Source organism: Bos indicus, chromosome 18 (assembly GCF_029378745.1).
Source record: "Bos indicus isolate NIAB-ARS_2022 breed Sahiwal x Tharparkar chromosome 18, NIAB-ARS_B.indTharparkar_mat_pri_1.0, whole genome shotgun sequence".
In the NCBI taxonomy this organism is placed as follows: domain Eukaryota; kingdom Metazoa; phylum Chordata; class Mammalia; order Artiodactyla; family Bovidae; genus Bos; species Bos indicus.
Genome location: NC_091777.1, coordinates 19,106,610 through 19,133,085, shown reverse-complemented (window position 1 = coordinate 19,133,085; position 26,476 = coordinate 19,106,610). Strand labels below are relative to the sequence as shown.

At 42.5% G+C, this 26,476-nt stretch overlaps 1 protein-coding gene and 1 non-coding gene across 2 annotated transcripts in view; both read right to left on the bottom strand.

The window, feature by feature from the left end:
* Nucleotides 1-4,189: 4,189 nt before the first annotated feature.
* LOC139177407 (small nucleolar RNA U13) lies at nt 4,190-4,294 on the bottom strand. The gene has a single exon (XR_011561853.1). It is a non-coding gene; the product is annotated as a small nucleolar RNA U13 (small nucleolar RNA).
* A 3,226-nt stretch (nt 4,295-7,520) lies between these two features.
* HEATR3 (HEAT repeat containing 3) overlaps nt 7,521-26,476 on the bottom strand; it is a 39,471-nt gene continuing 20,515 nt past the window's right edge. Inside the window, exons 12-15 of the mRNA XM_070770530.1 lie at nt 21,678-21,766; nt 16,616-16,759; nt 12,564-12,740; nt 7,521-8,288 (exon numbers count right to left, since the gene is read on the bottom strand). Coding sequence (XP_070626631.1) covers nt 8,166-8,288; nt 12,564-12,740; nt 16,616-16,759; nt 21,678-21,766 — 533 coding nt within the window. The 3' untranslated portion in view covers nt 7,521-8,165. The remainder of the gene's footprint in view (nt 8,289-12,563; nt 12,741-16,615; nt 16,760-21,677; nt 21,767-26,476) is intronic.

Here is a 26,476-nt window from a genome sequence, read left to right as displayed (position 1 = left end):
ACTCCCCAGGTCAGTAGGTGCCCAATATGCTACTGGAGATCAGTGGAGAAATAACTCCAGAAAGAATGAAGGGATGGAGCCAAAGCAAAAAGAATACCCAGCTGTGGATGTGACTGGTGATAGAAGCAAGGTCCGATGCTGTACAGAGCAATATTGCATAGGAACCTGGAATGTCAGGTCCATGAATCAAGGCAAATTGGAAGTGGTCAAACAGGAGATGGCAAGAGTGAACGTTGACATTCTAGGAATCAGTGAACTAAGATGGACTGGAATGGGTGAATTTAACTCAGATGACCATTATATCTACTACTGTGAGCAGGAATCCCTTAGAAGAAATGGAGTAGCCATCATGGTCAACAAAAGAGTCCAAAATACAGTAGTTGGATGCAATCTCAATAACAACAGAATGATCTCTGTTCGTTTCCAAGGCAAACCATTCAATATCACAGCAATCCAAATCTATGCCCCAACCAGTAACGCTGAAGAAGCTGAAGTTGAATGGTTCTATGAAGACCTACAAGACCTTTTAGAACTAACACTCAAAAAAAATGTCCTTTTCATTATAGGGGACTGGAATGCAAAAGTAGGAAGTCAAGAAACACCTGGAGTAACAGGCAAATTTGTCCTTGGAATACGGAATGAAGCAGGGCAAAGACTAATAGAGTTCTGCCAAGAGAATGCACTGGTCATAGCAAACACCCTCTTCCAACAACACAAGAGAAGACTGTACACATGGACATCACCAGATGGTCAACACCGAAATCAGATTGATTATATTCTTTGCAGCCAAAGATGGAGAAGCTCTATACAGTCAGCAAAAACAAGACCAGGAGCTGACTGTGGCTCAGATCATGAACTCCTTATTGCCAAATTCAGACTTAAATTGAAGAAAGTAGGGAAAACCACTAGACCATTCAGGTATGACCTAAATCAAATCCCTTATGGTTATACAGTGGAAGTGAGAAATAGATTTAAGGGCCTAGATCTGATACATAGAGTGCCTGATGAGCTATGGAATGAGGTTCATGACACTGTACAGGAGACAGGGATCAAGACCATCCCCATGGAAAAGAAATGCAAAAAAGCAAAATGGCTGTCTGGGGAGGCCTTACAAAAAGCTGTGAAAAGAAGAGAAGTGAAAAGCAAAGGAGAAAAGGAAAGATATAAGCATCTGAATGCAGAGTTCCAAAGAATAGCTAGGAGAGATAAGAAAGCTTTCCTCAGCAATCAATGCAAAGAAATAGAGGAAAACAACAAAATGGGAAAGGCTACAGATCTCTTCAAGAAAATTAGAGATACCAAGGGAACCCATGCAAAGATGGGCTCGATAAAGGACAGAAATGGTATGGACCTAACAGAAGCAGAAGATATTAAGAAGAGGTGGCAAGAATACATAGAAGAACTGTACAAAAAAGATCTTCACGATTAAGATAATCACGATGGTGTGATCACTCACCTAGAGCCAGGCATCCTGGAATGTGAAGTCAAGTGGGCCTTAGAAAGCATCACTACAAACAAAGCTAGTGGAGGTGATGGAATTCCAGTTGAGCTCTTTCAAATCCTGAAAGATGATGCAGTGAAAGTGCTGCACTCAATATGCCAGCAAATTTGGAAAACTCAGCAGTGGCCACAGGACTGGAAAAGGTCAGTTTTCATTCCAATCCCAAAGAAAGGCAATGCCAAAGAATGCTCAAACTACCACACAATTGCATTCATCTCACACGCTAGTAAAGCAATGCTCAAAATTCTCCAAGCCAGGCTTCAGCAATACATGAACCGTAAACTTCCAGATGTTCAAGCTGGTTTTAGAAAAGGCAGAGGAACCAGAGATCAAATTGCCAACATCCGCTGGATCATCGAAAGAGCAAGAAGAGTTCCAGAAAAACATCTATTTCTGCTTTATTGACTATGCCAAAGCCTTTGACGTGTGGATCACAATAAACTGTGGAAAATTCTGAAAGAGATGGGAATACCAGACCACCTGACATGCCTCTTGAGAAACCTATATGCTGGTCAGGAAGCAACAGTTAGAACTGGACATGGAACAACAGACTGGTTCCAAATAGGAAAAGGAATACGTCAAGGCTGTATATTGTCACCCTGCTTGTTTAACTTATATGCAGAGTACATCATGAGAAACACTGGGCTGGAAGAAGCACAAGTGGAATCAAGATTGCCGGGAGAAATATCAATAACCTCAGACATGCAGATGACACCACCCTTATGGCAGAAAGTGAAGAGGAACTCAAAAGCCTCTTGATGAAAGTGAAAGTGGAGAGTGAAAAAGTTGGCTTAAAGCTCAACATTCAGAAAACTAAGATCATGGCATCTGGTCCCATCGCTTCATGGGAAATAGATGGGGAAACAGTAGAAACAGTGTCAGACTTTATTTTGGAGGCTCCAAAATCACTCCAGATGGTGAATGCAGCCATGAAATTAAAAGACGCTTACTCCTTGGAAGCAAAGTTACGACCAACCTAGGTAGCATATTAAAAAGCAGAGACATTACTGTGTCAACAAAGGTCCGTCTAGTCAAGGCTATGGTTTTTCCAGTGGTCATGTATGGATGTGAGAGTTGGACTGTGAAGAAAGCTGAGCACCGAAGAATTGATGCTTTTGAACTGTGGTGTTGGAGAAGACTCTTGAGAGTCCCTTGGACTGCAAGGAGATCCAACCAGTCCATTCTGAAGGAGATCAGCCCTGGGTATTCTTTGGAAGGACTGATGCTAAAGCTGAAACTCCAATACTTTGGCCATCTCATGAGAAGAGTTGACTGATTGGAAAAGACTCTGATGCTGGGAGGGATTGGGGGCAGGAGGAGAAGGGGACGACAGAGGATAAGATGGCTGGATGGCATCACCGACTCGATGGACATGAGTTTGGGTGAGCTCTGAGAGTTGGTGATGGACAGGGAGGCCTGGCGTACTGCAATTCATGGGGCTGCAAAGAGTCGGACACGACTGAGAGACTGAACTGAACTGAACTGAACTAGTCCCTAAGTGTGTAAGTGAAAAGAAGAGTCACATATCTCTCACTTTAAATCAAAAGTTAGATTAAGATCAGTAGAGAAGACCCTACTATTTGGAAAAGACCCCAATGCTAGGAAATATTAAAGGCAGGAGGAGGAGGCAGCAACAGAGGATGAGATGATTGGATGGCATCACTGACTCAGTAGACATGAGTTTGAGTAAACTCTGGGAGATAGTGAAGGACAGGGAAGACTGGTGTGCTGCAGTCCGTGGAGTCACAAAGAGTCGGCACGACTTAGTGACTGAACGATAACAACAGTGAAAAAGTCAGGTGAAAGCAGAGACTGGTCAAACACTCAGGCTCTTGCACCAGTTAGCCAAGTTGTGAATGCAAAGGAAAAGGGCTTGAAGGAAATTAAAAGTGCTACTTCAGTGAACACATGAACGATAAGGTCAAAGAGCCTTATAGTTGAAATGGAGAAAATTTTAGTGATCTGGATAGAAGATCAAACCACTCACAACATTCCTTTAAACCAAAACCTAATCCCAAGCAAAGCCCTAACCTTCTTTAATTCTGTGACTCCTGAGAGAGGTGAGAAACTGCAGAAGGAAGTTAGAAGGTAGAAGAGGTTGGTTCACGAGGTTTCTGGAAAGAAACCATCTCCATAACATGAAAAGCATGGTGAAGCAGCCTGTGCTGCTGTAGAAGTTGCAGCAAGTCACCCAGAAGAGTTAGCGCTCATAGTTAATGAGGGGTGAGTGTGTGTATGTGCACGTGTGTGTGTGTTCAGTCACTCAGTCATGTCCAACTCTTGCGACCCCATGGACTACAGCCCACCAGGCTCCTCTATTCATGGAAGTGGCTAAACTAAACAACAGATTTTCTCTAGAGATGAAACATCCTTAAACTGGGAGAAGATGCCATCTGGGACTCATAGCTGAAGAGGTTATGTCAATTCCTGGTTTCAAAGCTTCAAAGGACAGGCTGATTCTCTTGTTAGGGGCTAATATAGCTGGTGACTTTTAAGTTGAACCCAATACTCCTTTTTCATTCCTAAAGTCCTCGTCCCCTTAAGAATTATGCTGAATATACCCTACTGGTGCTCTGCAAGTGAAACAATAAAGTCTAGATGACAGCATATCTATTTAAAACATGGTTTACTGAATATTTTAAGCTCATTGTTGAGACCTACTGCTCAGAAAAAAAAATTTTTTTTCCACGTCAGACAGGTAATGTGCTGGTGTCGTAACAAGGTTTGCAGAGAGGCACATGTCACGCAGTAGCGTGAACACCCAGTCATCACGCTCACGAACTACAAAAGGATCTAGAAAACATTTTTCAAAATATTACTGCTCATTGACAATGCACCTGGTCACTCAGAGCTCTAACAGAAATGTACAATGAGATTAATGCTGTTTTCATGCCTGCTAATGCAACTCCCATTCTGAAGTCCATGGATAAAGAGTAATTTTCACTTTCAAGTCTTATAATAGATTTCATAAGGCTATAGCTGCCAGAGATAGCAATTCCTCTGGTGGACCTGGGCAAAATATACTGAAAACCTTGTAGAAAGGATTCACCATTCTAGATACCATTAAAAACATTCACGGTTCATGGGAAGAGGTCAAAATAGCAACATTAACAGGAGTTTTGGAGAAAATGACTCCAGCTCTAATGCATGACTTTGAGAAGTTCAGGATTTTAGTGAAGGAAGTTACTGCAGATGTGGTGGAAATAGCAAGAGAACCAGAATCCGAAGTGGAGTCTGAAGATGTGACTGAATTGCTGCAATCTCATTTTAAAACTTTTAATGGATGAGGAGTTCTTCTCATTGATCAGTAAAAACTTAGGTGACATAGCAGGAACAGGGTGTGAGAGGATTGACTCCAATTTTGCAAGAAGTTGTGTGGATAAAATGCTATCAAACACCTTTGCATGCTACAGAAAACTTGTTTGCGAAAGAGGCCATGGATGTTTCCTTGGTGACTTAGAAATTACCACAGCCACCTCAAACCTTCAGCAACCACCACCCTGATCAGTCAGCAGCCATCAACATCGAGGCAAGACCCTCTCCCAGCAAAAAGATTACAATTCCCTGAAGGCTCAGATGATGATGGGTAGCATTTTTATTAGCAATAAAGTATTTGAAAATTAAGGTATTGCACACTTAATAGACCATAGTACAGTATATACACTGGGAAATCAAAAATTCGTGATTCATTTTATTGTGATGCTTGCTTTAATGTGGTTGTCTAGACCCAAATCTGCAGTGTGTCTGAGGTCTGCCTGTATAATCAAGTATTGGTCCATGCAATTTCAAAAAGGCAGGGAGCAAGGCGACAACAGAACTGTATGAACAGGAACGCTGAAGAGATAAGAAACTTGCTCCATCTTGATAACTCAGAGGTATTTTTTTGAAAGACTAAAGGCAAAAGATAAGACTGCAGATAAAGAAATGTAATTACATGACTAATATTCCAAAATCAATTCTATCTTAAAATGAGTTTCCATGTTACAGAAAAAGAGAACTAAAGCAGTGATTTTTATTTCCTTGGATAGCATGCCATGGCAGGCTGGACACTTAAAGGTACCTTCTAGAACAAAGGCTGTCACATGAGCTTGAATATTTCAGCTATTAAAACAGTGTATCTTTTTAATGGACTATTCTGGATAATTTGCAAATAACTATGTTAAAGCAATTTTTTTCCTTCAGGAAAAAAACTATAGTTTCTATTTTGCTGTGCTGTGTGAATAATATTCATATGCTTACTGAGCTAGTAATATAAACAGCTGTACATTTAATCTTTTCCTATCTTTCCTGTTGTTCAGAGTAGTAAAATTAAATGATAGCAATGTAGACTATTAATGCCTCAGAGCCTAAAAAACTGGGGGGATGGCACATTTCCAATGTAATAACTCACATTCTACTGTTCCATAGGATGATTCTACATTGAACAACTGCAACAAGCTTGCTTAATAAGACAGAAAATCACTAACATTTATTTGACAAATTTATCGAGAGCCTACTATGAACTAGGCCCTGTGCTAGATATTTCACGTTTATGGGTTAGAAAGTGTGGGAAAGATGACAAAATTGGAAATTTTATTCTCTTTGAAAATGAATATATGCTTTAAATATTCGATGCATATTCGAGAACTCTGAAACTTTTCTTCATTGAAAGAATTTGTCTCTCAAAACCACAATGAGCCTTACACCTGCTAGAATGATTTTCAAAAAGATAAAGTGTTGGTGAAGATGTGGAGAAAAGGGAATCTTTGTGCAGTATTGGTGGGAAAGTAAATTGGTGTAGGTACTATTGAACACAGTAGGGAGGTTCCTCAGAAAATTAAAAATAAAACCACCACATGATCCAGAAATTCCAACTCTAGGTATAGATCTGAAGGAAACAAAATCACTGTCAGAAAAAGACAGCTGCACTGCATGTTTATTGCAGCCTTACTCATGGTAGCCAAGACAGGGAAACCAACTCAATGTCCACCAGTGGAGGTATGGAGAGAGAAAACGTAGTGCATGTACACAATGGGGTATTATTCAGCCAGAAAAAAGACAGAAATCCTGCCACTGGCGACAGCAAGGATATACTTTGAGGATATTATGCTAAGTGAAATAGATCACAGAAAAACAAACACTGTATGATCTCACTTATACGTGGAACCTAAAAACCACGCAAACAACCAAACGCATAGAGAAGAGAGAATAGACTGTCAGTTGCCTGAGGCGGGGGCCAGGGTTGGGTGCTGGAGGACAAGCAAAATCGGTGAAGGCAGTCAAAAGGTGTAAGTCTGTAAACTCCCAATTGTAAATTATTGGGCATGCAACGTACAGCATAGTGACTACAGTTAATACCGTATTGTACAGTTGAAAGCTGCTGAGAAAGCAGATCCTAGAGTCTCACCACAAGGCGAAAAAAATATAACCACGTGAGGTGATGGATGTGAGTTAACTGAAGTCCTGTGCTGGGTACGGGGCCTTTTAACAGATCAACTGAGATCTACAGGAGGGAAATTTTCAAGTCTCCAACTCCCCTGATCAGGCAAGTGGGCAGACAATGGACCTGGGAGAGGGGCCGCGCTCGGTGACGTGCACTGAAACTCCCTCCCTTTGATCCACCTGCCACTTGCTTCTCAAAGGACACGATAGCGATGCTGGAGACTCGAGGAATTAAGATGTCCTTTTTTAAAAAGTAATTTTTATTGGAGTAGTTGCTTTATTGCTGTTAGTTTCTGCTGTACAGCAAAGTGAATCAGCTGTGTGTTTACATATACACCTCTTTCTTTTATTTCCTTCCCGTTTAGGTCACCACAGAGCACCGAGCAGTCTCCTGTGCTATGCAGCAGGCGCTCATGAGTTATTTTATGCATTCTATCAATAGTGGATATGTCAATCCTAATCTCCCAGTTCATCCCACCTCCCTTTATAAATCTTGTTTTTAACAGCACACATATATTCAAAGCAAAATCCATTAGCAAGCAGACACCCAGGAATAGGATTATCTGGCATTTTAAAAAGATTTTGCAAGACACAAAGCTTTCAATTTTAAAATTATTTATTAAAAAACATATTCTCCCAATTGTGATTGCATTTCAGATTAAATAAGGAGTGATGTTACAAATCGACGGATCAGATCCTTTCGTACAGAGAGTGACAATGGCCTCATTAGCGAGGAGTATAGACTACTAAATAGTGGAATATGAATCCAACTCATTCCCCTCATCATGAAAGGCAGACATAATTGATAGATCTCATACCAAAAAAAGTTATAAAGCATGTTTTCACATTTCAGTTAAATATTTAGTTATTATAAAATGATATTGGCTTAAAAGAGCACCCAAGTTATGCTCTGGATTTTCTTTTGCAAAATTCAGGGAAACATGATTGGCAGTGTCTTCACTGCTCATGAAGAAGCACCTGAGATGCAGCGTTTCCAACCTTTGGGTTTCCAGTGATTAAAACATGCCGGAAACCTGAGAGCACTAGAAATGCCACACAGATCCCAGAGCTTCAAAAGAGTTCCTGATATGTCCTGGAGTTTTCATCAACTTCAAATTAACACACAGAACACCAAATCATTAAAAAAAAAAAATGACTTTCAGAAGAAACACCCTAAAAGGAAACCATCTAGTATTCTTCAATGTTGAAAACTCTGGGGTGAGGACTGGTCTCTTTCAGAGGTTCAAGTAGTCAGTCTTTTCTCAACAGTTTCTTGATAAGCGACAAATCTTCTCAAATTCATCTTCACGTTGTCAAGAACACACAGCTGATCTGGACTGTATTTAGTTCTCCCTTCTTTTCGTATCTGCCAAAAAAATATCATATGAGATTTTTGGTATCTACCACTAACTCCTTTAAATAAGAAAGCATTTAATTTGGGGTGTATTTATTTTTAGAACAAACGGTTGCCAGAAATTGGTGGAACATTTTCACTTCCAAGGTGATGGAACACAGTACATGAGCTGTAACCAAGATAAATTAGATCATGCACCTTTTATTTTTTATTTATTTTTGGCTGTGCTGGGTCTTCGCTGATGTGCGCAGGCTTTCTCTAGTTGGAGTGAGTAGAGGCTACTCTCTAGTTGCGGTGCATGGTCTTCCCATTGTGCTGGCTTTTCTTTTTGCAGAGCACAGGCTCTAGGGTGCACAGGCTTCAGTAACTCCAATGAGTGGATTCAATAGTTGTGGTGCATGGGCATAGTTGCCTCTTGGCACGTGGGATCTTCCCAGACCAGGGATTGAACCCGTGTCCCCTGCACTGGCAGGTGGATTCTTAACCACTGGACCACCAGGGAAATCCTGTGCACCTTTCAAATGATACTGAAAAACTGAATTGTAGACTTTAAAAAGAATGAGTATTATGGTATACGAACTAACCCTCACCTCTAATCTTGAGCAGTGGTTCTCAAATTTTAGCATTTGGAAAAGTCAAAGTGAAAGTTGCTCAGTCATGTCTGACTCTTTGCAACCCTGTGGACTACACAGGCCAGAATACTCGAGTGGGTAGCCGTTCTCTTCTCCAGGGGATCTTCACATCCCAGGGATCGAACCCAGGTCTCCAGCATTGCAGGTGGATTCTTTACCAGCTGAGCTACCAGGGAAGCCCAAAAAAATACTGGAGCGGGTAGCCTAACCCTTCTCCAGGGGATATTCCCGACCCAGGAATCAAACTGGGATTTCCTGCACTGCAGGCGGATTCTTTACTAGCTGAGCTACCAGGCAAGTCCATTTGGAAGGCTTATTTAAAAAACAGACTGCTAAAGCTCCAATACTTTGGTTACCTGATACAAAGAGCCAACTCAGTGTAAAACACCCTGATGCTGGGAAAGAGAGGGAAGGAGGAGAAGGGGATGACAGAGGATGAGATGGTTGGATGGCATCACCAATTTAATGGACATTAATTTAGGCAAACTCAAGGAGATAGTGAAGGACAGTGAAGCCTGGCATGCTGCAGTCCATGGGGTCACAAAGAGCTGGACATGACTGAGCAACTGAGCAACAACAAGGCTGGTCCACATAGTTTCTGATTTTTGGTAGGTCTGGTGTTGGGCCTGAGAATTTGCATTTACAACAAGTTACCAAGTGATGCTGGCACTGCTGATACAGGGCACTTTTGAGGATGTCTGCTCTAGAGAAGTTCTTTAGTAAAATGCATTGTGCTGTGTTTAAATGCAATTTGGGGCTAAATATAAACCAAACAGCCTTTAATGCAACTGTGGTTTCATTTACAAAAGACAGTCATATAAAAAACTGCATGCTGCCATTCTGGCTAACAAAGACACTTCATCAGGGCTTTAGAGCTTTGAGAAAAGAAAAACACTCAGTTAAATAGCACCATCACTGCAATGCATACTAGGTAGGCAAATCAATCAAACAATGGACGTGCCAGAGATGAGGGGTTATTCTCCTAGTTCACAGTTTACATAACTGCTCTCTAAGCATTTGCTTCTGCAGAGTCTGATGACTCTCAACCACATCTGCCTTCCCAGGGGCTGCAAGGAAAGGAGATATTTTCCTTTCCCTTCAGACTCCTTTTTCAGAGGTTTAGAGGGCCTGTGACCTTTAAGAACAATGTGGACACCCTCCATGTACTGGTTTAGAAATGTCTCTAGGAGACAGTGTGAAATGAAAGCGCATGAAGTACAAGGCTGTGAATATATTATGCTATCGTTGGATAATAAAGGGGAAAAATACTAGCGTGCATTTGTCTTTGTGCAGAGAAACACCATTTGGTTTGGTTACCCATGAGGCAGGCTGGGAACACGTGGGAATAAAACTTCTCACTGCTTAAAAAATAAACACCAAGGGAATGTCCTTGGAGGTCCAGTGGCTAAGACTCCATGCTCCCAATGCAGGGGGCCCAGGTTTGATCCCTGGTCAGGGAGCTAGATCCACCTGCTGCAACTAAAGATCCTGCATGCCACAGCGGAGACAGAAGATCCAGTGTGCCCCAACTAAGAGGCCGAGATCCAGCGTGCCCCAACGAAGAGGCCGAGATCCAGCGTGCCCCAACAAAGAGGCCGAGATCCAGCATGCCCCAACTAAGAGGCCGAGATCCAGCGTGCCCCAACTAAGAGGCCGAGATCCAGCGTGCCCCAACTAAGAGGCCGAGATCCAGCGTGCCCCAACTAAGAGGCCGAGATCCAGTGTACCCCAACTAAGAGGCCGAGATCCAGCGTGCCCCAACTAAGAGGCCGAGATCCAGTGTGCCCCAACTAAGAGGCCGAGATCCAGTGTACCCCAACTAAGAGGCCGAGCAGCGAAAATAAACAAAGAAAAGCCACCCCAAAACAAAAATAACCCCCCTAGCGTGTGGGGAGGGTGAAATGGGTCAAAGTGGTCCAGAGGTACACACCTTCAGTTCCAGATGATCCCTGAACACTGCAGGGGTTGGGGGGCCACGTCCCTATCCCTTGTTGAAAATCCAAGTGCAAGTTCACTGCTGGCCACCGATCCAACCAGCTGCAGATCATACAGTACTGCAGCATTTACCACAGAAGAAGATCCATGTGTTTAAGTGCATCTGCACAGTGTCACTCAAGGATCAACTGTGTAAGAGAACTAAGTCCTGAGGATGTAACGCAAGGTGACTCCCGTTAACAACACTATATGTATGGTGATGTATGTTAATTAAATTTATTGTGGTGACCATTCTGCAATATATATACATATCCAATCATTACGCTGCACACCTGAAACTAACACCATGTTGCAGTATGTCAATTATATCTCAAAACAAAACAAAACCCAAACCAACAAAACTAGGGGCTTAAACAAAGCATAATTAAGAGTAAACTGATTAATTTTCCCCCCTCAAGACTAAAGACACTTACTAGTGAAGCTTAACTCAATGTCAGCCGCTATATTACTATATTTTTAAATGTAAGATGTCAAAACATGAAAATGTTACAAGACAAACCAGTTATTAATGTTCCTAAATGAACACTGATATATCTGTGAGAATGTGCATGGCATGTGTGGCTATGTTTTTTTCTTCTGGAAAAGAAAACTATTTTTCACACCTTAAAAAAATTCAAAAAGTTTACATTTCTAGACACAAAATCATTTTACCTAAAAACTTGTCACAGAGTTCTGCCTATGGGAATTGAATTCTGCCTTTGACGCTTCTTAGAGAAAAGAAATACACATTGGAAAGCAACAAAAGTAAGCTAATTTTCCATTAAAACCTCTACTTTCCTGACAGAGATTTAAAGGTGAAAGTTTAATTCAAAATGTAAAGTCAAAACATACAAATATTTTTATTTCTCGAAATGAAATATATGGATTTAGATAAGAGGAGAACTGGCCAACTTAAATTTGTGAATATGTGATCAAAGTCTGTTTTTAAAATTTCCCATTGCTTTCCCCCAACCACCAAAACAGTTGTTTTTAATTGTCTTTTTGACTCCAAGTTAGCTTTGATGCTTCTGATGAATCAATCGATCGATCGATAAAAAGGCAAATGAAGGTAGCTGCATGCTCCATTACAGACCAGCTGGAGTTTGTTTGCCTTTTTGTTTTTCAAAGGACCAAAGGGAAACACATGAAGCCAGCCTACAACATCGGCATTACATGATATAAAATAAATTTAACACTGTCTCTGAAAGTGCTTTGCAGGCCACACTGTAGTGCTTACACATAAGCATCGTTAACATTGCTAAACCACCGCAGAGAGAGGAACCTGTCCACACCATTTTAGCTCAAGTCACAGTGATTCAACAGAAAGGGCTCAGTCGCCCTGACTCAGCCGACAAGCATTTACACAGAACTGGGGCTGAAGTGCTGTATGAATCACCAAGACTGCAAGTAGGGAACCACACACACCCTTGTCCCACAGAATGCTGAGACTTCAGCATTTCTAAATAAACCATTTGTTGTTTAGTCCCTAAGTCGTGTCCGACTCTTTTGTAACCCCACAGACTGAAGCCCGCCGGGCTCCTCTGTCCATGGGATTTCCCAGGCAAGAATACTGGAGTGGGCTGCCATTTCCTTCTCCAGGGGATCTTCCCACGTCTCCTGCGTTGGCAGGTGGACTCTTTGCCACTGAGCCAGCAGGGAAGCCAAATAAAATGTTACATACCTTCATTTTGAAGACTGGCTGGAATTCTTTCAGAGTAGATAACAATTTAATTTGAACTGAGGCCCTTTCAGCTTCTTTACCGTCTGCAAAAACGTCAAAGAGGGCATCCAAGGCCTCCCCTGCTACCACAAGACAGGGGTCTTTGGTGGCAACCTCAAGCAGAGAGTACCCGATGGTCTGGAGAAAACAAAACACAGCAAGGGATCGTCCAATATTCTAAGTCAGTTTTCAAAATAAGTACTAACTCTAAATGTGACAACAATTCACGCATAAAGTTTTACATACAAGTGCTAGGGGAAAAGTTAACATTTTTAAAAGACTAAAGACTTAACATATATTTACAAAAATACCAAGTATAATGTAAGCAAGATAAATTCAAAACCTTAGTTTATATTAGTGAACTAAGATCCATAAATGACCTATGAAAGACTGACACTGGAAATTATTAGATTTTCCCTTCTATTTATCTCCATCAAGAAGGCTTTTCCCATGGTGTCAAATGCATATAAACATTATCAGTAACAAACAAAAACTCTTTTTAAATTATATGAGGAAACACTCCGACATTAAAAAAATAAAGAACATACAATCTCATTTTGCTTCACTGTGATGATTTTTAACATCCACTCATTTTTTTTATGATTAGCTAGCTATAGGAACAAACTATTCCCAATCTGAAGAACTGGTCAAGAGTAAAGTTATTTTATTTTGGTTGTTTTGCTTCACCGTTTACATCTTTAAGGGCAATGTGCACACCTGTTATTATGGGTGAGAGAGTGAAAATGCTGAGTCTGAAATACAGCTCTCCTGTAAATAACAGGGTGACTCTGGGACCTTGCTACTCACTCTGGACTTCCATTTTCTCATCTAAATTTAAGTGGGCAAGACAACCTCTAGGAGAGTATTTAAATTTAATATCCCATTGGGACTTCTCTGGTGGTACAGTGGTTGAGAATCCGCCTGCCAAAGCAGAGGACACAGGTTCAGTTCCTGGTTCGGGAAGATCCAACATGCTGGGGAGCAGTTAGGCCGCGTGCCACAACCACTGAGTCTGCGCTCCGGAGCCCAGGAGCCACAGCTACTGAAGCCCGAGTGCCCAAGAGCCCGCGCTGGGCAACAAGGGAAGGCCCTGCAATGAGAAGTCTGCACTGAAACGAAGAGTTGCTCCCGCTCACTCCAACTAGAGAAAGCCCACACGCACCAACGAAGACCAAGCACTGCCAAAAATGTAAATAATAAATACATTTAATATCCTATATAAACATGGAATGTACAGCATCACCTATGAAGTAGTCTTACTGAAAAAGTTGAACCTGAATCTAACCTAGCCTTTAGATCTAAACTCCACTCTGCAGGAAATTCAGAAGATAAAGGAACAAACTGAACGCCACAGGGAGGCAATAGGACAAATCAGCAAGGCTGAACACTAGGAGCCAACTGACCCCGAAGCTGCAGGAGAAAGAGGCGGCGTGTGGGAGGTACTAGATGGGGCAAAGCCCTCAATGAAGAGAGACTGCAGTCAGTTCAGTTGCTCAGTCGTGCCTGACTCTGCGACCCCATGAATCGCAGCACGCCAGGCCTCCCTGTCTATCACCAATTCCCAGAGTTCACCCAAACCCATGTCCATCGAGTCGGTGATGCCAGCTAACCATCTCATCCTCTGTCATCCCCTTCTCCTCCTGCCCCCAATCCCTCCCAGCATCAGGGTCTTTTCGAAGACCCCAAACCAAGCACAACATGGAGACCCGACTTAGATCCTGCTTTAAACAGACAGTCTATAAACAGTTATCTTGGGAACAACTGGAAGAATTTGAATATGGACCACGTATTAAACATATTAAGAAATAATTGTGTATGGCATAATAATGGTGGCTATACAAAAAGGGATCAGCCCTGGGATTTCTTTGGAAGGAATGATGCTAAAGCTGAAACTCCAGTACTTTGGCCACCTCATGCGAAGAGTTGACTCATTGGAAAAGACTCTGATGCTGGGAGGGATTGGGAGCAGGAAGAGAAGGGGACGACAGGGGATGAGATGGCTGGATGGCATCACTGACTTGATGGATGTGAGTCTCAGTGAACTCCGGGAGTTGGTGATGGACAGGGAGGCCTGGCGTGCTGCGATTCATGGGGTCGCAAACAGTCGGACACAACTGAGCGACTGATCTGATCTGATACAAAAAAACTGTGTTTTTAAGTCGTGCATATGGAATAACAGGGACACAATACCAGGATGTCATTAATTTAACACATTCAGCAGAGGAACTACTTTAAGTACATATGATAGAAAACTCATGACTGTTAAATACGCTTGGTGGCTGTACAAAATTCACTGCGCTTTCTACTTTCATTCATGCTTGAAAATGTGACTAAATAAAAACATTTTGGAAATCTTACGTTATGCCTGAGAAAAATGTGCTGTTCCTCTAAAGTGGGCCTTGGACTTGAGAGTCTTAAGGGTTGGGAAGAGACTACACCTACACGTGCTCACTGGTATGTGTGTACATGTACAGACTGATACAGCCGTGCTCTCTCACTTAGGTCTATATGTTAGAATCTCTGGAGTGACACATGAGGAATGGGTAACAGTGGCGGCCTCTCTGGAGTGGAACTAGGGGACTGGAACTTCAGGAGTGATGTGCCTTAGCTTCCCTGGTGGCTCAACTGGTACAGAATCCGCCTGCAATGCGGGAGACCTGGGTTCGAACCCTGGGTTGGGAGATTCCCCGGAGAAGGAAAAGGCTACCCACTCTAGTATCCTGGCCTGAAAAATATAGTCCATGAGGTCACAAAGAGTCGGCCACGACTGAGCGACTTCACTTTCACTTTTCACTTTCATGCATTGGAGAAGGAAATGGCAACCCTCTCCAGTGTTCTTGCCTGGAGAGTCCAGGGATGGGGGAGCCTGGTGGGCTGCCGTCTACGGGGTCACACAGAGTCGGACACAACTGAAGCGACTTAGCAGCAGCAGCAGCAGCAGCAGAGCAACTTTCACTTTCAAATGGTCTGGATGTGCATATATCATCTTTTTGAAACAGGCGTCTAAAAAATACCAGTCACACTGGTAAGCTCTTAGCAAGTTAAGAAGTACTTTAGGGGCTTCCCTGGTGGCTCAGCAGTAAAGAATCTGCCTGCCAGTGCAGGAGACATGGGTTCGATCCCCAGTCTGGGAAGATCCCACATGCCCTGGGCAACTAAGCCCGTGCACCACAACTATTGAGCCCATGCACTGCAACTAGCGAAGCCCACGAGCCCTGAAGCCTGCGCTCCACAAAAGAGAAGCCACCACAATGAAAGCCTGTGCGCTGCAACTAGAGAAAAGCCTGCACAGCAAAGAAGACCCACTACAGTCAAAAATAAATAAATAAATTAAATTAAATAATATGTAAAAAAGAAATAACTTATAATAACCAGTTTATTATCCACTACCAGTAACCCACGCTTTGCCGATTACTTTTAGCACAAAGAAGGGTGACTTCACTATTACTGTCCCTTTAGTTACTAGGCGGTACCTCTGGCAGTGCAGTTGCTGAGCAACTTGCTTGGATCAAGTGCTGGAAGCAAACAGGCTGCGTGAGTTCCTTGTGTGCGGGCACTACCAGAGTCGCTGCTTAAAATTTATGGAGTGGTCTTGGGACGAACTGGGTGGCAAGGTGCAGACTGCACTTCAGCCTGGTGTGCTGGGAAAACTGTTTGGATTGCTCTGTATCCGCAGGAGAATACAACGTGCACACAGTTTACGCAACAGTCAAAGCAGGGTCAACTTGAACAACTTTGAACCTTGGCCTTCCACTGAAGACAAATTTACTTTTGAGAAACATCTCCGGAATAAAGTTAAATGGCAAAATGCGACTCGACTCTTCAGTGTGACTCATGGAGTAAGATCAGGCCAAAGGGTATACTTTATAATATATCTTAATAAACAACTTCTTGATATGATTTCATCTCATGAAATCCACAGGAGATTTTAAAATCCACAGGAATGATTTTAAAGTCACTCTCCTCCCATTTTCAGTGATTTAATGGTTCAGGTTGGAAGCACAGTGTTTTACCTTGAGAGTGTCGAGTGTGCCATCTTCTTTGGCTAGGACGCTGCCTGTGATTCCTAAAATACTGACCACATTCACTCTCACCCCCACATTACTACTGCGGACGCCTGCTGTGCACAGCGTCATCAGCTGGTCGGGAGTCATGCACTGTTGAAAGAGAAGGAGAGAGTGTTTAGCGTGTGAAACTCGGCCAATTCCAACAGCACATGCCTTGGGATTGGCGAGAATCTCTTGTACCGGCGGCACGACTCTGCAAGTGACAGGAACACTGGGTGGGCAAGTTATTAAATATTCTAAACACTCCGAAAAACAACTAATTCTGCACCAGGATGAGGCCTGCTCACGTCACTGTCACCACTTACTCTATCATGGCTGGGAGCCTGTAAAAGAGCCTTCAGTTCCTGTTTGTCTCGTGTGAAGATTTTCGTTCAAATGTAGACAGACCAAAGAGATTCTAACTTCTGTTCAACATTGGTCACCAAAAAAAAGAAAACGTTTTGAAAATGGAAATAGGATCATGCAGCTTTACTAAAAATGGGCTGAACCTACACAAGGCAAGAGCTAACTCTTGAGATTTCTGTGCTATGGTAGATTATTAAAGATTGTAAAATGCTTTCAGTTACGTAGAGTTTCCATCACATAGTGATAACTTGTACTTTAAGCTGATTTGACTTCATTTTTGGCCGCACCATGCAGCATGTGGCATGTGGGATCTTCATTCCTCGACCAGGAATCGAACCCGTGCCCCCTGCATCCCTGCATTGGAAGCATGGAGTTTTAACCACTGGACTGCCAGGGAAGTGCCTTAAGCTGATTTGCACACACTCATGGATGCAGGTATCATAAGAGTGCAAACGTCACCTTCCATTTCACAGAAACTGAAGGTCAAAAGTTTTGTTCCTGGAAAAAAATTAAAAGAATAAAATTTAAAGATATACATTAGAGGCCAACATCATATACTATATTTAATAGTAAAACATGAGCGACTTTCTGTTAGACTCTGAAGGAAGGCCAAGTCTGGAGAGCACTGCTCTAGAGGCGTGGCCATGCAATGACTAAGGAAGGAAGGATGGAAGACAGCCCATAGGAGGAAAGGAGGCCCAAGAACTGCAAAGCCAGGTTCCTGGGAAGAGTCTCCACGTGGATTCTGAAATCACCCAGAATCATATGGGACCGGTAACAAACAACAGGGTCCAACAGCAGGAATCTTCAAGCAATGAGTGGCCCCTGGGGATGGTGGGTGACTGTAACTGAGAGGTAGGTGGCGTGGTCTAGTGACATGTTACTCAAAACTGGAAGATTTTAGAAAGGAAGAAGTGAGCATGCTTTAGATCTGTGATTCTCAAACATCAGTGTGTACGACCGTCGCCTGGAGAACTGGTTAAAACACAGACACTGTTGGGTGCCTCCCCAGAGCTTCTGCTTCAGTAGATCCTGGGATCTACCCTTTAATACAAAAAGGAAAAAGACCACCAACTCAGTAGCAAAGCTGGCAAAAGACAGGGAAAGTCACAGAAAAAGAATGCAAAAGCCCTCAAAAGACATGAAACGATCTCCAACCTCCTCATAATAAAAGAAATGCAGATTAAAATTGAGACACAATTTCTCGCCCAACAAACCAGTAAAAATCCAACATTTTGACAACATAGTCTTCTGGTGAGGGTGTGACAATACAGGCACTCTCCAACAGTGCTGGTGGAGATTCGAAACGGCTCAGACTTCTAAGGGGGACGAGAGCAAAGCCTGGAGCAGAGCTACTGATGTGTCTGTTCTCTGAGCCGCAGCCCACCTCTAGAAATCGGCCCAAAGACATAATGGCAAAAACACAAGGGAACTTCGGTAGAAGTGCTACTCGTTGTGGTTCTATGTGTAATAGCAAAAGACTGGAGAGAACTAAAAAATCCATCAATGCCAACATGGTGAATAAATATGGAATATGTCCACAATGGAGGGCTATCAAGCTGTAAAAAGAACTGAGAAACAGGTTGACATACTATGATGACTAATAAGAGAGAAAAGCAAAGTGCAGAAGCATCCTTTTAAGAAAAAGGGTGAAATACAAATACACACATATTTTGCTTATGTTGTTCTTTTGCTAAGTTTTCTGAAAAAAGAACAACAGAATGATAAATAAAAACATCAATAAGGATGATTACCAATGGCACAAAGGAAGGAACAGGGGCAAATGGACAGAAACTAGGCATCCCTCTACATATACTTGTGTGTGTGTGCATATAAAATATACATAAAACTTACCATTTCAACCATTTTAAAATGTATAGTTCCGTGGCAGGAAGTACATTCACACTGCTGTGTAAGCGACTATCACCACCATCCATCCCCAGGACTTTGTCATCATCCCATACTGCAACCCTCAACCTATTAAACGATATCTCTCTGAGCCCCTGGTAACTACTCTTCTACTTTCCATCCTTACGAATTTAATTATTCTAGGTCCCTTATAGAGGATTCATATTATACTCATCCTTTTGTGTCTGGTTATTTCACTTAGCATAATGTCTTCATGGTTCGTCCATGCAGTAGTATGTACCAGAACTTCAGTCCTCTTTAGAGCTGAATAATACTTCAAAGTATGTATACACCATGTTTTCCCCTGAATATATCCTGCTTTAGTTTTAACTCTGAAATTGGGTAAATATTTTATATAATTAAAAAAGAAAAATTAGAGCAATCAAAAAATGCTTTAAAAAAAAGCTGAAACTGAAACTAACTTTATAACAAACCACACAAGAGAATTTGTTCAAAGCAACTTTAAAGCACAGTAATTTGTACAGTCCTAGAGGGATTTTTCTTCCTAAGGACAAAAAAAATCACAAAGAAATCTTAAACTGCATCCAGCAGTGTTAATGTTAGTAATAACAGCATTACTTTGAAACTAGTAACGATATGCCATACGATGAAGTAAATAATAATGAGTTCATAATGATACTTAAAAAAATTCACTGATGCTTTTTAGAGACTGCTAGGAAACCAACTCATTTTCTGGGAAAAAGGGTTGGGTGGGGAGAGAGACCCATATCCTACCTTTTTTGGTATGAAGTGTATTCCAAAGTTACCAAAAATTGATGAAATAACAAGTTCTTACTTATGGAAGAATCACAGCTAATCAATGTAAAAGGAACGACAAAATTAGGGTATCTTTATCTTGCAAACCCTGATGAAATAATGGATCTATATAATAATCACTGGTTGCTACAAGTGAATCTATAGATGTTAAGATTTTAATATCATTATTTTACAACAGTGATGTATCACTTGTGATATAAAATATACATACACCACAATGAATTTTGTCTAAAAACTCAGATCCTGAATCTAATTAAGGCTCTAGACGTACCCCTCAATTTGTAGGAGATATGGAAGACAGACAGACCCGTTAAATAAACAGCATTGTTTAGCCAGCCACATGTGAGAATGGGGGAAATTCTTTAGGACCAATGGTAACTTACTCAATGGAAAGATAGTATGAGGAAAGGCGGGCAGGTAGGGGAGATGTTTTAGATTCAGAGATTTAAGAATTTGTCAACATGCGAAAAATTGTTGTCTAGTTGCTCAGTCGTGTCTGACTCTTTGTAGCCCCATGGACTGTAGCCCACCAGGCTCTTCTGTCCATGGGCTTTCCCAGGCAAGAATACTGGAGTGGGTTGACATTTCCTTGTCCAGAACTAAAAATTACTGAATTACATACTTTAAATGTGAGAACTGTATGGTATGTGAATTATAAAAAAATATGTATTTAAGAGACCAAAATATCAACTAAGAACAATATGTGGATACTGCTTAGATGCTGATTTGAACAAACCATTAAAAAAGAGAGACATTTTTAAAGCAATTAGGGAAAACTGAACTCAGACTGCCTATTAAATGATAATTTTAAAACATCTGTTAATTTGGAGGTTTGAGATAATGGTAATGTGGTTAAGTTTTTTAAGTTCATTTTCTGTCACAGACAACATAATGAAGCACACAATAGAACATTCATGGGTGAAATAACATGATTTGCCTTAACTATTCCAAGAAGCAAAAACGAAAATGTAGGGAAAGTGAAAGAAACAAGAAAGTCAAGACGGGACTTCCCTGGTGGTCCAATGGCTAGGAATCTGCCTGCCAAGGCAGGGGACGTGGCTTCGATCACTAGTCTGGGAAGCTTTATGTGTCACGGGCAACCAAGCCCGTGCGCCACAACTACAGAGCTCACGCGCTGCAACCAGTGAAGCCCACGCGCCCTAGAACTCGGGCTCCGCAACAAGAAGTGCCAACGCAATGCGAAGAGGCCCGTGAACCCCAACTACAGAATGGCCCTCACCTGCCGCAAGTCGAGAAAGCCTGTGCACAGCCGTGAAGCCCAGCGCGGCCAAAAAGAAAGAAAACAAAGACTGACTTGCTGACACTACGTGGAATGCTTGCAGGCAACTACTATCATCTCTGCTTTTCGTGATGTTTGAAAATTTCCTTCACGGAAAGTAAAAAAATAAAAGCGAAAAGGCACCTATCAGAGAGGCGCAGACAAGTCACTGTGGAGTACCTGGAGGACATGCTTGAAAATTTCTGTACTGCAGTATTTCAAAAACAGACAAATGGCTTTCAGAGAAAATACAACATACATATGTCAAATACATTATAGCAATAAAAAGAAAATTGTATAGGGGACTCCCCTGGTGGTCCAGGGTTAAGAATCTACCTTATAATGAGGCAGGGGATGAGGTTCAATCCTTGGTTGGGGAACTAAGCTCCCTCGTGCCAAGGGGCAACTACTGAGCCCGAGCACCACAGCTAGAGAGAAGCCCCTGTGCCGCAAGGAAAATTATTCCACACCCGCAACTGAGGCCTGAGGCAGCCAAAAGCAAAACAAATGGATAAAACTATGCTCTGGTGGCAGAGTGGCGACAAGGAGATTTCATTTTTATGCTTCAAGTACTTTTGTTTTCACTTTACAAGGAACAAGCATTACTCTTCTAATAGAAATGCTTCAAAAAATTATTAAACTTTGCCTCCATTATACAGAAGCTTTGCTAGTTTCATATAAAAAACTTTAAAATCTTACCTGAGGAATGTTCTTGGAGGCCATTGTTTGCAAAAGGGCTCTCAAGGCACTACTTATGGCTTCTAAAAAGTCAACGTGCTTAGCAAAATCTAAAACACAAAAGTGAAACATAAATTTGTCTTTTCCTAAGAAGAGTGAGTTTTTAGAAAAATTCAAAACAAAGCATTGTTAAATGTTGATATATGCTACTATAATAAAAACACTTTGATATTTAAGCCCAAACTTGCAGTGAATAGCCCCCTGTGAACTGAATATTTGAGTCTGAAAGATGACCACAACTGAAAGAATCCTGACAGTCTTCAACTTGTAGATACTGAATTTTCACTTAACTCACACTTTAGCACACAATAAACCTGAGTGGGCCACTGTAGATGGAAGTCAGCTTTTCACTGATCGCTATCACTGTGCTGGGCAGACGGAGGGTGGAGTCGTCACCCAAATCAGAGTGCCGCCTGGCAACCCAAAGCCACTGCCCAGCCGCGAAGTATCGCAAGTGCAGGGCCAGGCCACCATGCTTCTCTGCTTTTCAGTGGCTTTCGTGGTTTTTACTGACCCACCTTCCCCTTCCCACTTTGGTTCATTTTTACTCCTTTTTTATTGTCCCTTCTTCTCATACAGGACAGAACACAACAGCAATCAACAATTATGCGAACAAAGCCATGCAGCAGGGTGAGGGCCACTACGTAAGCTGGCTCCCTCCCTGCTTCGGTGGGAAGGGAGAGTGACTGATGCACGTGATATGTTATGTTTTCCAAAAACAGCCACCACAGTGCTTCCAGTTCTGCATGATTCTGCAGAACCCTGCCACTTCCCACAAAGACGTGGAGTCTATTTCCCCTCCCCTTGAACCTGGGTGGGACTTCGTGGCTTCTTCAACCAAGAGAATATGAAAAGTGGCAGGCTGGGTGGTAGAAGGCATGACTTCCACCCGATTCACATGTGTTTGCTCTCTCCTCTCTCTCAGTTCTTGCTTTTGGAAACGCCATCATGTTAAGGTCACATGAAGAGGTCACCTGTGGGTGTTGTGGCTGACAGCTCCACGCTACCAGACATGTGAGCAGACAGACCTCAGACGAGTCTGCCTCTCAGTCTTTCGACAGAGGCCCCGGTTAGGGTTTCTTAACCTCAGCACTGTGGACACTTTGGACCAGGTGACTCTTTGTGGTGTGTGTGAGGTGCCCTGTGCACCAGGATATTTAACAGCATCTCTGGCCTCTACCCTTTAGATACCAGTTGTTGCTGCTAAGTCGCTTCAGTCGTGTCCGACTCTGCGCAACTCCATAGACGGCAGCCCACCAGGCCCTGCCGTCCCTGGGAGTCTCCAGGCGAGAACACTGGAGTGGCTTGCCATTTCCTTCTCCAATGCATGAAAGTGAAGAGTGAAAGTGAAGTCACTCAGTCGTGTCCGACTCTCAGCGACCCCACAGACTGCAGCCCACCAGGCTCCTCCGTCCATGGGATTTTCCAGGCCAGAGTAATGGAGTGGGGTGCCATTGCCTTCTCCTTAGATACCAGTAGCACCTCCCAAATTATAACAGCAAAAACTGCCAACAGACATCGACAGAAGTCCTAGGAGGCAAAAACTGCTACTAGTTGAGAACCTCTGTCCTAGACATCGTGGAGAAGAGAAAACCACCTCCACTGGACCCTTTCTAAATCCCTCCCCCATAGAAACCATGAGAAAAACATTATATGTGATTACTGCAGTTTCAAGCCACAAGGTTTTGGGGTGATCTGTTACGTGGCAGGAGACACCGTGGCTTTCTCCCCTGTGGGGCGTGTGGCCGTATAAAGATACTGATGCCCCCTCTTCGGCTGCACGAGAGCGAGGCAGCTTCTGCACAGACTGGAATCAAGGACTGCTATCTCTTTGGGCTCTCTCATTTTCAGATCTATGCCATGCACAGAGGCAGGGAATTCCTATAAGTATCACAGAACAGGTACCAGGATTCTTTAGGGTCAGACAGAACAGGGACAGAATGCAGCCTTTGACACGATGTGACCTCTCATCCTGGTCTTAGCCAGAGAATATTAGAAGCCAGAGAAGTGGTAGCTCCTCAGAAGGGTCCTTCCATACTAACTAACGTGACACCTCATACCACTCTGCTCTGAGTTTTTCCTGTCTGGCCAGAATGACATCAAACCTTTATTTATGTGAGAATGCAAACTCCATGAGCACAGCAACCTTGCCTATCTTGTTCATGCCTGGATCCCTTGGACCTAGCACAGTGCATGGCATTAAGTCAGTCAATAAATAGTTGTTAAAAGAAGGAAGGCCCCAAGGGCTTCCCTCGTGGTCCAGGGACTAAGACTCCAAGCTCCCAATGCAGGGAGCCTGGGTTTGACCCCTGGTGAGGGAACTAGATCCCACATGCTGCAACTGAGTTCACACGCTGCAACTAAAACTCCTGCATGCCACTACCAACTCTGAAGATCCTGAGTGCTACAACGAATACCTGGTCCAGCCAAATAAATAAACAAAAATAATTTTTTTAAATTTAGGAAAAACAAAAAAGGAATGCTCCTGAAAAACTTCCTAAACCTCTAAATCTCAGTGTCCTTATCAGGAAAGTGGGGTGATAATGCCTAGCTCATCAAACCTAGTACTTAACAGGTAGGTCCTCAAAAGCTGGCATAAAATTGTTACTATTAAAGTTCCAAAAGTCACCACACTGGCTCTGAAAAGTAACTTATGTTTGATTAAAGCTGTAAGTGTAACCCTGGATGTTTGTGAGCTGCACAGAACACAACTGAGATTCAAAACCCTAATCTAAACCACACTACTATTTTATATTACATGAAATTCACATGTTCCCTCTATTTGGAAGATTTTTACTTAATTCATATTTCTGGTCATCTACCCCAAATTAGGGGAGGAAGTTCAAATGACTCTGCCTTTCTGACAAATTCTCAGTGAAAGGTCAGCAACACACGATGTTGGCAAAAGAAGCTAAGCGATTCGAAATGTTTTTCACCTCTCAACAACTTTGTATAGGAGCTGAGAATTTGCAGCACACCTAAATGCAGGTAAATAGTCAACCCACAAGTAATCAAGTCGCAAATTATTTTTAATTTTACAGACCTATTTTCAATGTTGACATGGAATAAAAAGCATATCCCAGGACGGGAGCTACGACTATTTTAATTGTAATGAGAAGAAGCTTTCTGCTTCCCAAAACCTAGGGAAACAGGGAATCCTAAATGATTTTAGAACCCATGTAATGGAACAAATGACAAACTGACCCAATCTGAAAATACAACATTGCTAAGAATCTCTTGATGTTCTGAAGATCAATATTTTAAATGAAGGAGACAAAGATACAGGTGTTTTGAATGCAAGGGCCAGATTCTACTAAAAACTTTTTCCTTTTATCTCTGATGTCAGCCACAAAAAGCCTATACAGGTACGTATCACAAATTTTATAACTATTCAGACTGCATTTAAGCATTAAGATGAAAGTAAGTTAAATACAATACAGCTGTACCATCCTCATACATTACTTTCAAACATGGTAACACAAAAATGTAGAGAACTTTAGCCCCATTCTCCCCACCAAATTCCTCAGTAACAGTTCACATTATCCACCCAGAACTCACAGGGTTACATGACTTAAAAATCCCAAATGTCTGGGAGGACTATATAAGAATACTGTCTCTAAATATAAAATTTCACTCTGATAAAACGGTTGTATCAACAAAGCTATGAAAGTGAAATTTATTAAAAGATCAAAGTGTTTAATTATACTTTCCCACAATTCAGAAACTTTTCATTATTTCTCTAAGACTCGACTTGTTATGGTTTTGCTGTGACCTTTCCCGGCAATAAATGGGGATGTACCAGTGACCACAAGCAGCTGGCTGAACCAGGAGAAACACGCCTCAGTGTTTTCTCTACAGCAGAGGGGCAGAACACATCCACTTACTTCCTGTGAAATAAACTCTTCAGGCTGGCAGGAGACGGAGCCAGCGGGACCTTGACTGGACTCTCCTTGAGAAATGGCCCAGAGGGAAGAGATGGCAATACAAGGGGTCACTCAAGTTAAGCAGGTCTTGGGAGCACTAAGAGACGTGGGTAAGTCCTGCTCACCGGGGGCTTGGCTGTGGACCCTCCTGTGTGGCCCTGCTCCCTGCAGGGAGCCCACGGGAATGGGTGGACGGGGGTGGGCATGAGCGGTAGCAGCGCTCTGCCAGGCACCCCTCCATAGGACACTCTGCTGGGCTGACAGGAGCCATCCCCTGTACTTCTCATGCCATCCAGGTCTCTTTAGGTTTACTTCCTAAAAAAAATTGTGGCGTTCTTCACATCGTGTGGAATCTTAGTTCTCCGACCAGGGACTGAACCCATACCCCCTACATTGGGAGGTGAAGTCTTAGCCACAGATCACCAAAGAAGACCCCAGATCTCTTAGGTTTATAAGACTGGGAAAGAAATACAAAGCTTTAGTCATCACCTGGCCAGCTTCCATGGACAGTCACCTCTGCACTCCAGAGCTGGCTCAGTCCAGGCTCGGAATGGGAATGGCACTGCTCATATCCTGTCTATGTCCTGTCTTACATATGGATGGGCCTGGTTTTCACATGATGGCACCAGCTAAAGAATACATAGCCTGAGATCACTTGAAAACTCTATCTATAAACTGACAAATGCTGACAACTATATAATGAGTTTCTGAACATTTATTTACTTAATCTTTAAAAATTAATCTAGAACTTCTAAAACAGGTACCATTAAATACACAGAACCTCTTCATAGAGAGCAAAATAGATGTTTTAAAGTATCAGGGATCCGGCTTCCCTAG